This window comes from Nanorana parkeri, unplaced genomic scaffold, assembly GCF_000935625.1.
Source record: "Nanorana parkeri isolate BGI_ZX_2015 unplaced genomic scaffold, ASM93562v1 scaffold1630, whole genome shotgun sequence".
Taxonomy (NCBI): domain Eukaryota; kingdom Metazoa; phylum Chordata; class Amphibia; order Anura; family Dicroglossidae; genus Nanorana; species Nanorana parkeri.
Window position 1 is genome coordinate 46,669 of NW_017307898.1, and position 11,385 is coordinate 58,053.

At 42.9% G+C, this 11,385-nt stretch overlaps 1 protein-coding gene across 1 annotated transcript in view; it reads left to right on the top strand.

Annotated features, from left to right (window-relative positions):
- Positions 1-10,917, top strand: part of MPP5 (membrane palmitoylated protein 5) — a gene marked incomplete at its 5' end in the record, with an annotated part of 54,050 nt that extends 43,133 nt beyond the window's left edge. Inside the window, one exon of the mRNA XM_018570915.1 lies at positions 10,695-10,917. Coding sequence (XP_018426417.1) covers positions 10,695-10,871 — 177 coding nt within the window. The remainder of the gene's footprint in view (positions 1-10,694) is intronic.
- Between the last annotated feature and the right edge of the window lie 468 nt (positions 10,918-11,385).

Genomic DNA, 11,385 nt, shown 5'->3' on the forward strand with positions numbered 1-11,385 from the left:
AAAAGCAGAGTAAAAAGCGTTCCCCATTGTTGCCATCACCCTCTGATTCTCCTCAGCATAGGAAGAGGTTTTCCCTGGGATTTTTGCATCTTCAGTGACAGATCGACCTTACTCTGCTAGTGATGATGAACCTTTTTCATCTACTTTTTTGCAAGCGAAAATAGTGGTCTCCACACTTATTCATTCACTTTGCAAGACTCTTAAGAAGGCCAGCGTGGTATCCTTGTGGATAGCACTTCTGCCTTGTAGCACAGGGGTCCCCGATTCAAATCCCAGCCAAGACGCCAAACAGCCAAGTTTGTTTAAATAGAAGTTTCTGCAGTTGCTTCTTCAGAAGCTCCATTTCCTTTTAGTACAAATAAGTCTAAACGTTTGAATAAGACTTTAGTTTCAAAGAATGGCACTGCCCTTCATGGGTTTTTATACTTCAAAAGCACTTTTCTTTGCATTATGCTTTCAAAAAACAAAGTTCTCCTACTATTGTAGACTCACCAGTGCCTGGGCTGAATAAGACTACTGTGATTCTGGTCAAGGAATCCCCTTTTTCAAAGATCCAACGGACAGGAAAGAGGGATCAGTAGCAAGATCTATGTATACTATTTTTGGATCAGCCTTACATCCTGTTTTAGCCACAGGCATTTGATTTCCGAACGCTCACAGAAAAATGAAAACTTTTGTGTCAGGGACTGGAGAGTAAGCATGTTTCTCCTGTCTATGTGGAACTGACACATCATTTAATTAGCTGGATACTGGACCTCTTTTTTCCAGAATTTATTTTTTGGCTGTCATTCTATGCCATATATTGTGGCTTAAATGCTGGTCAGCTGACCAGACTACTAAGAAAGCCCTTACAGATTTACCTTTTACTGGTGATCATTTGTTTGGGACAATGCTGGATGATCAAAAATATGACGTGAGGTAAGAGTACATTTTCACCACAGCTTAAGAAAGGTAAGGGACCTAGGCCTAAACAAGGCCCTTCCTTTTAGCATTACAAATGTATTTATTGTCCCCAAGGATCTATAGATATGTCAAACGTCTGGTAAATCCACCTTCTCCTGTGTTCAGAAGAGGTCTTGGTAGTCCTCTGAGAAGACTTCTGCACACAAGCTTCCCCCCACCTACCCAGCTAAAGTGGGGGGACGCTTACTTCTGTTTGTGGACCTGTGGTTGCCTCAAATTTCAGACAGCTGGGTTTGCAAACTGGCTTTATCGGGATACAGGGAAGGGCCAGAGCTACGAGACAAGGCTACTAAATTTAAACATGTTCACATTGGAGGTGAGGAGATTAAGGGGGGATATGATCTCCATGTACAAAATGTTCAATGGTGGTAGCAACATTAGCGATAAACTGTTTAAAATTAACTCCATTACAAAAACTAGAGGCCACCACCTAAAATTGGTGGGAAAAAAATTCCAGCACAAGGGGCGAAGGGGGTTCTTCACAGTAAGATCAGTTAGGGTCTGGAACTCGATGCCACAGGCGGTGATTTCAGCAAATAATGTGGAATTGTTCAAGAAACTTTTGGACGATTTCTTAAGGTACCGTAATATACAGGGGTACAGGTACTCCTAGAATGAGATCCTAATAGGTTGGACTTGATGGACTAATGTCTTTATTCACCCTCAAATACTATGTAACTATGTAAAATAGTTTAATTCTCCTCTTCATAGCTCGCTTCTTCCATTCAAACCTTCCATTAACTCAGATTTGCTTACGTGATTTATAGTCAGCTGTTGCAAGGAACTCACCTCTCAGATGTCCGTCGCTCGCCGTGGAGCTCCACTTCCACGCCGTTGACGTCACGCAACACCGCCCTCCTAGTCAGCTTAAGCCGCGGAGTTCAATTGAAGTGAATGCAGTGCATTGTGCTCCTCCACCAAACCCTAACAGCAGTTGTCACTTCTCCACATAAGAGGGGATTTCCCTCTATACCTACTCTTCCAAGACTCTTGCTGGCTGTTCCCCTGCTCTCTCCCTGCCAGTACTTCTATCCAGATAATCCAGGCAAACTGCCTCAAATGCTTTATTTTCCATAACTGCTACATCCTAAGCAGGAACTTCCTTACGTGTTTAATCCATCTCCAAGGATCTTTCAGTTGCTCTTCTATCTGCATGGACAATACATTCCCAGTAGAATCCACATTAAGCCTGTGAGGGAACTACCATCATGCCTGGCTGTTAACCCTTCATCTCTGCAATCCAAGTACACAGTACGTTGGAACCTGTTGCACATACGCTTAACCAGCCAGGAAACCTTATCTACACTACCTGGGGATGTCTTAAGGATACTATATGGACTACCACTAAGATACTCCTGAACTGCAAGTATTTATAATTTCTACTTGTCTACTTTTATTTATGCTCAAGGATATTCAAAAGAAGTGAAACAACTTCCCAGTTTACTTGTGGTTGATTCTGTGAACTGCCAAATATAAACATTAACCTGAGATGTTCATGCATCACCCCTGAGTCCTTTCTCTCTCCTACCATTTGTGTGTAAGGCATCTGCTCCTGGCTAACCACTACTGCCACGGTAATTAACATAATCACCTAATTACTCACGTCCTAAGCTGAGATCCACTATTGTAGGACTCCCCTTGCTGTGCGTTACAGCTGTAAGGAATCTGGTTCAAATGGGACTCAGTGTCCCAATCCCACCATCAGAAAAATTAAAAGGATATTATTCATATTTTCTCATGGTGCCCAAGAATGGAGGCATTCGTATGATTTTGGATCTCTAAGCCCTGAACATCTTTGTAAAGGTCTGCAAGCTCAAATGGAATCTATTCGCTCAGTGATCACTATTCTTTATCAGGGGGATTTTCTTGTATCCATAATCATTAAGGATACTTCCATGTTCTGATTTGTCAGGCTCATCAGCGTTTCCTACACTTTATGGTGGGGGGAGGATCATTTTCAGTTTGCGGTCCTTCTGTTTGGCCTTGCCTCTGCCTACAGGTATTCACCAAAGTCTTGCCACTGGTCCTTGCCTTGTTGAGACAGCAGGGAATATTGGTGGTGGCTTACTTGGATGACTTCTTTTTCAGGCAGTTTCTTAGTCAGACCTGGAAATGAATCTTCCGATCACCATGTGCACTGTAGGAGTTTGTTTGGATCCTGAATTTTGGAAAATCATCCTTCATTCCACCCCTTCACCTTTTGTGTCTGAGACTGATCCTGGACATGTATCAGGCCGCGTTTTTTTCTTCCTCTGGAAAAGATTCACAGGCTTCAGTTTTCAAATTCAAGCATTGCTTTCTTGTATGAGAGATCTGGGTCTAATTGGTTGCCTTCTATGAGGCAGTTGCATGTGTGCAACACAATACCCTGATTCTGTAGAGAGAGATTCTTCAACAATGGGACAAGTCACCTTCTTCACTGGCAGACCAATGAAGGTGAACCAGATGGTCAAAACCTCCTTAGCTTGATTGCTGATTGCTCAGTTTCCCTGCTCTGATGTACCAGAGTTTGCGTGTGATCAATCTGTCTTTTACTTTGCACAACTCTACTACAGGGACACCCGGGCAGGATTCAGTCAGACAATGCCACTGCGATAGCATATGTTCATCAAGGAGGAGCAAGGAGCCCAGCCAGAGCACAGGACAGTGTCTCACATCCTTTGTTGGGCAGAAAGAACTGAAAGAGATACTGTAAATTCTGGTGGCTCCTAATTGGCCTCCACGTCCTTGGTGCACAGACATGATGAGGCTAGTCGTAGATGTGCCCTTTTGATTTGTCTTCAAACCTGACTTTTGTTCCAAGGTCCAATTTACATCCTGCTTTATAGTCTCCGGTTTTAACAGTATGGCTATTGAATCCCAGCTGCTGAGAGATAGGGGGTTTTGTAAATCTGTGATCCCTGCGATGCTTTAAGCATTTATGTCTACCTTTGGGAAATTACATCCTCGAACCTGGAAAGCTTGCATTTCTTAGTGTGGGGTGGGGCTTAGTATTTATCCTCGTGCTTTTTCGGTTGCTCAGATTTTTTTCCTTTCATTGGCTTTAAAGGTCAGATTTCAGCATTGGCAATCTTTTTCCAGTGTCCGTTTGCCTTGAATTCTTTCAAGTACCTTCATTTAAGGCCTTTTACATGTTTCTCCTTAAGTCAAGTCTTCTTGGCCTCAGTGGGACTTAAATTTGGTTGTCTCTGTTTTACAGAATTCTCCTTTTGAGAGTATTCGTGATACCCCTTTTATTAAATTTGTCACAGAAGGTGGCTCAGAGTTTTGGAATAGTTGCCTAATGTTGTAAACATCCTTTTTTGATTTTACATAAAGATAAGGTAGTACTTCATCCTTGGCATTCCTTTTTTGGTAAGGCAGTATCTGATTTCCATCCCAATGAGGATATTCACTTTGTTCTCGTCAAACGCATTAACGCTTATATGTCTGAACGTAGTTAAGGCGGTGCGAGTTTGTCTGCTACTGAATATTTCTGTAAGTCAGATTCTCTTTTTGTGATTACTGATGACCGACGGAAAGGAGAAGAGGCTTCTACAGCTACCACTTCTTGTTGGCACATACAGGTTATAGGGCAATCAAGCACCTGTTTCTCAAGTCTGTAAGGTAATAGCCACCTTACCTTACAGACTTGTCATCAGCACATGCTTTTACTCATTCCTTTAGAGTTGATGTTGTTCCATCAGTGGATGTTTCCTTTGGTTGCAATGTTTTACAGGCGGCTGCTTAGTTATGTGAGGTTTTTTTTTCGGTTTCAGTATTTTATTGTTCCCGCCCCTCGGAGACTGCTTTGAGACGTCCTATTGGTACGGAGATCAAGATCTCCGCTGTGTCCTTCAATGAATGGAAGAAAAAATAGGATTTTGTTGTACTCGGCATAAAATACTTTTCTCTGCATTCATTGAAGGACACGGCACCCTCCCTTCTTTGGGTGCCTTAGTTCTACTGCTTTGTGACTAACACTGAGCTGCCTGGGCTGGGGGTGTGGCCACCAGCAGGAGCTGCCACCAGAGCGAAGCCTCTTCTTCTTTTTTTTTTTTTGTGCCTAGCATCCTATTCCTGCATGTGGCGGTACAACCCATCGGTACAGAGGTCAAGATCTCTGCTGTGTCCTTCAACGAACACAGAAAAGCAAAATCTTATTTTTTGTATTACCTGTAAAATCAATGCGAGGGGTTATAAAGGGCTGCCTTACAGCTTTGATTTGCCAGTGGCCAATCACCTGAAGATAGCTGCATAACCAATTTGTTGAAGAATTAACTCCCCTTTTCCTGTGATGCACTCCAGGAAATGGATTTTACAGGTAAGACGTAAATCCTGTTTTTGAGAAACTGATTTTCCCAACTTTTATTGGGTGTCATAGCAGACTTCTGGATACATGCTGTGCCTCTAGGAGTGTGAACACTAGCAAATCAAAAAGCCATATCTTCTCCTCTACCCCCTACACGAGTGTACAGAATTTTTAATCAACTCTTCTTACAGTAATAAGCAAAGCAAACTTCTGGAGCTGAAAACTCCTTGTGGTGTTGACCTGTCAAAATGTTTCTTGATTGTACATCACAGAGTTAATGCTGTAATTCATGTAAATGGGCACTGGCAAAAGAAAATTTGTAAGGACAGCCCTGTATAACCTCTCCCACTCCCAGCCTGCCTCAGTTTTTTGCTAGTGTCCTTGGGTGATTGACACCTTCTCTCTGATCTGAGAGAAGCACACCTATTTCTGCACTTTCCTACGTCAGGACTCTTCTAGCAAGTCTCCCTAAGCTTCACATAGCCACTGCAGCACTTCTAAGCAGTTATGCCTATTGGTTTTCCCCTTGGCTGAGTCTTGGTGCACCGTACCTGGACCCCACTGCAAGAAGGATGCTGGTCCGGGCTGTAATGTGCTCTGGGCACTGAATCCTGCAAGGGGCACTCACCTTGGCTCTTGCAGAATGTGGAGTTGCGGCAGGGTTCTATACAGGTCCACAGCCATGGTCCACTGTGGTGGAGCCCTTTTCCTGAAGACTCCATTTGGGGGTTATGCCCATTAGCAGGACATAGATTAAATGGGGTATGTCCTTTCAAATGTCTGCGGCTCTTCGAATGTAACCACACTTTGATACTGGTAAGCCAGAGCTTACTCCCTTCTGGATGCTCAGTTACTGTCACTGGGACTTTTTTGGGCCGGGGGGGGGTGTCTGCTGTCATCTTTTTTTTTTTTTATTTGCCACCACTTTGGGCTCCCATGGGTGGGCCTGGGGTTGCTTCTGTGCAGTCTCCCTCTGGGCTCCTGTAGTGTGCATGCACCCGCCATTTTCTTCCACTGACACTGTTCTTGAGACTGTGAACTATCGGCACAGGGAAGATACATTTCTGACCCAACACAGCCAACACATCTGGTTCACCATTTCTGACTCTAGTATCTTGACACTAGGCACCCTCCAACCTCCACAGACGTAAGTACCTGGTGCAATGATGGATCACAGATGCAGGGCTGTCTAGGTGGCCACACAGCCCGGCACTGGTTTCGGGGAAAGTTCTGTCCCTTCTGGTGACACTGTTTCTGCCATGACTATGATCTGCTCAGTTTCCCCATCACTACCCACCTTGGGAATCTTCACAGCACACTGCAGGGCACTCATCCCCCTACATTTCCCTCCTCAAATGTCCCTGTGATCTTCCTTTATCTGTTTTTGCATTCTCTTAGGAAGAGGGAAAAGGGGCTGCTTCCAGTTTGGTGGACTCAGCCCAGGAAGAGGACCGGTCTCTTGAAATTTCTCCTGAGCTCAAGGACACTTTTTTTTTCTCTTTGTGGAAATGGTCTATACGTGTTTACAGATAGAGCTACTTGCATCAGACTTCCTTAATGTCACTAGTCTGGGTTCTTTTAAAATGCCCAAACCTGCTCAATCCATCCCTGAACACTAACTTTTACATCCCTTGTTGTGTCAAGACTGGGATCACCCTGGAAAGTTGTTCACTTCTCCCAAATGATTTCCTCATCAAAACACTATTAAATAAGTTTTCCTTAAGAAATCGGCTATTCCTGTTGTAAACCCAGCTATCTCTTTTTGAATAGGTTTTAATGGGAGATGTCCCTGTTTTCAAGGATCAAGCCCTCTTTAAAGCCTTATTTGCCCTTGCAGGCCCTGCTTGGTAACCTGCTGTTGCCGCCATTGTGGTGTGTCGGTCTCACACACCACAATGGCGGCAACAGCAGGTATGTGGAGCTTCTACAAAAAGAACTTTATCTCTTTGGTCAAAACCTACAGCTTGGGACCCTTGGTCTTTCATGACGGCTCCCGCTGGTTATAGACACCTAGAGCTTTTTCCTTTGACCCTGTGCTATTGCATTGATGACCTGGCAAATACCCTCAAACAAATCTCCAGGAGGAATCTCCTATCTGTTCACAAGCGACGGATCCTCTGGCTTAAATGCTGGTCTGTGGAGCTTCTACAAAAAGAACCTGGAGCTCATGCATTTTGCTGGGAAACACCTTTTCAACCTTCCTATGTTTTTCATACCTTCATCGAGGAAGTCACTGGGGCAAGAGCAACTTCTTAACTTAGAAGAAAAAGGCCAAGCCTCCAGTAGCAAAGTCCAGCTAAACTACATAATCTGGACTTCCTTTGTCTAAATTACTACTCACTTCCTTATAATATGTTAATAGATTTATTTGGAAAGAACAGCTCTTAATGCCCAATGCTGGTTGGTACTAATGATACCGTTATCACGAGCAGATTTTTGAAAATATAATCCCTTATTTTGCAAACTATTTATGTAAGACTAACAGGTCTATAGTTACCTGGAGGGTACACCTTGACCCTTTTTTGTATATTGGTACTACATTTGCTTTTCGCCAGTCAGTACCATTCCGGTCATTAAAGTATCTTTAAATATTAGGAACAATGGTCTTGCTATAATCTGGCTAATTTATTTGAGTACTTGCAAGTGTAAGCCATCTGCTCCTGGAGATTTATTCGCATGAAGTTTCTCTACACTCCTTTTCATTCTGATCTTTGTCAACCACTGGGGTACCTTTTTAGTCCATTGTTGTTAGATTTTCTACTTTGTTTATTAAGCCTGTCTTTCTCTTCTGTATAAACTGAAGAGAAGAATGTATTTAATACCTCTGCTTTTTCCAAGTTATTTGTAACCAACTTTCCCTGTTCCTCTTTTATGAGGCCTATATTTTCTATCCTTATTTTCTTACTATTTATATATTTGTAGAATTTTTTAGAACTACTTTTACTTTTTGTCACTATATTTTGTTCATATGCAATTTTTGCTGGTAGAGTGCTGAAATGCCAATTAAGATCCTTCTGTCTTATATTTTTAAAGGCTAATTTTCTTTCTTGGTTATATATTTGTTTACCCCAGTTCCTTCTGTCCCTCCCAGGCTTCAGGTTCCAAGCCCAAGCCAGGCTCTCAGTTTTGTTGTGAGTTCTGTTCCTCCAAGCCCATAAAATCCAAGAACAAGCCCTCTTCACAATCTAGGGTCACCCCCACATTTAATGGTGGGATAACGTCTGTCAGCTTCCAAGATCTGGGACCTTCCAGGTGCCTAGGTCCAGCGCGTTGTAACCAAGGGTTAGATGCTGGCGTTTTACTCCCTGCTGTCAAATTTACTCATATATCCTCAAAGACAGATGGTTCTTTTTGCTGCCCTTGATCAGCTCTTTCCTCTGGGGTTCATAGTCCCGTTCTGGAGGCAGATAGATTTTAAGGGTTCTGTTTCAACCTGTACACTGTCCCCAAAGCAAAGGAGGAGCAGTTTGCCCCTCTTCTGGATCTAAAAATTCAGTGGGTTTCTTCAGGTGCAAAGAATCCCATATGAAATCCACCTTCTCAGTCATCACCAACCCTTACTTTGGTGATTTACTGGCTTCTTTGGACATCAAGAATGCATATTTACTAGGGATGCACCAATATATCGGCCGCCGAAACCGGTCGAAAATTGCACTTTTGGCATAATGCCGAAAGTGCCATTTTCGCGCCGATACATCGGCGCATCCCTGCTTTCTTTCCTCCCCGCTGGGCGCTGCTCTGTGTCCCAGCGGGGAGGAGAGAAACTGTGACTGGCTGCCGAGCACTGCAGGAGGAGAGCGCTGTGAGCGACCAGCGTCTCCTCCCACACTGCTCAGCCTCCTATCACAGTCCGCCAGAATGAATGGGAGTGAGCTACATCTCCTCCTGTTCATTCATGATTGTAGTTATAGTAAACACACAATGTTCTCATGTTATCAATGAACAGGAACACTCAGTATAGAGGATTCCTGTTCATTGATAACTGTCATTTTGCCTGTCCACGGGACCTTGGATCTTCACCAAGGTCCAAGCCCCTGGTTTGGCTCTGAATTAGTTCCTGGGGATTCCCATAGTGGGGAACTTGAACAACCTTCTACTCAGAGAGCAGTTGGCAGGTGCCTAGCTGTCTTACATTCTTTAGATGATACAAACCCTTCGGAGGTTCGGATGCATCCTAAATATCCTGAGGTCAGTGTTGGAACCTTCTCATTGCATGAAGCACCTAGCCTTTGTCTTAAATACAGTCCTGACCAGGGACTTCATCCCCCGAAAAAGATGCAATCTCTCTGCTTCTATACTCAGACGTTGCAGTCCTGGTGTCGCTCAACCATCCACTTTTGCATGAAGATTCTGGGCTTCAAGGTATGTTGCAAGTGCTGAATGTAGACTTCAGATGCCAGGACCTTGGCAGTGGATGCCTTGGTGACTCCATGGGGTCTGCTCAGCCTGATCTGCACTTTCCCTCCCCTGAAACTGTTGCCTTGACTCCTTCGAAGACATTCCAGAGATACTCATAGTTCACATCTTTCCCAGAAGACCAAGGTATGCGGACCTAATTCAGCTCCTGGCAGATTCTCCATCGGCACTACCCAATCATCCAGGCCTCCTGTTCCAAAAACTGGTATTCTATCCTGCAGCTTTACCCACTTGAAGACCAGGGTGTTAAACCCCCTTCCTGGCCAGGCCATTTTTCAGTATTCAGCGCTGAGGTACTGTGACATTTATTCAGTCATGCAAAACTGTACTGAAACGAATTAGATATCATTTTTGGGGGACAGATAGAGCTTTCTTTTGGTGATATTTAATCACCCCTAGGGTTTTTATTTTTTACTATATAACAAAAAAAAGTAGGGCTGGTACTTATAAAAATTTTCGTGTTCGATTTATCGAAAAAAAATTGAATCGATTAATTATAACTCACATACAGATCCAACTACATTGGCCTATACATATACAGCACAGCAATGAAGTAATAAAATGAACTAGGATCACACTAATCCAAAAGCTGGGAGAAAGATATATTTTTGTACTTGGTTTAAAATACTTTTGTCCAATAGTTCTTGGGGTGAAGGGGGGGGGGGGCATTTGGTGTTGCAGATACATCTTATTATTTTTTGTGTGTTCTGCTGTGAGGGGTATGTTTTGATTAAGAATGTGTTTTTCGAAAGGTATTGTTTTCTCTCACTGCTTGCTACTTCTGGACTTACTCGGTATTTGTAGGAGGTATTCACCACCACACGGAGTAGTTGTGCATTTTGATTTGTCTGGCATCCATCCTCCTAGCTGCAGTGTATACATCCAGTTTTCTGCTGTTTAACCCAATGAAAAGGATTTCATGCGGAGTACAAATATTTAGTTATCTGATTTTGTTTATAGTTTGCATTACATGTTTCCACACCTCTGTCTTTGTTGCTAATTACATTTTTTTTTTCTCATACAGCCAGAGGAACTAAGAGAAATTATTGAAAAAGCAAGAGAAATGGAGCAAAATAATGGGCATTACTTTGACACAGCCATTGTAAATACTGACCTAGACAAGGCTTATCAGGAATTGCATCGAATTATTAACAAATTGGACACAGAGCCTCAGTGGGTTCCATCTTCCTGGTTGCGATGAAAAAACAAAAAGAGGTGGCAGCACACATGCTCAATATTAAGAAGAAAAAGAAGAAATGGTTTTTATGCTTAAGGATATATTTTATGTTGAATGATTCAAAATGCAATAGAGTGGATTACAAGCTTGTTGTCCAACCACAGGTTCAGATGTAGTCTACATATAAGTAGCTGTGCAGCCAGCACCAAGAAACTGGTGTTAATTGTCTGCAGTTTGTGAACAGATCCTTTTTTGAGTTGGAGTATAATGCCTTTCTATATTCACTGGTGAATGGGGCTTGGCTGATGTGCGTTTTGAGATATATATTACATTTACATAACTGGTCCCTGTCATGAAAGAATGCTTTTACAGAAGCCCTCTAATCTCTTCCATGTAGGATCCAAACAAAAATTTCTACATGATACAAGAAACTGTAGATTCTACTCCGGTTATACACTAATCATGCTGGTACTGTCTAACCAAAATAGGGTTCCAATCTTCAGGCTGGGCAGCTGGTTTTTGTAATACTGTTCAAAAA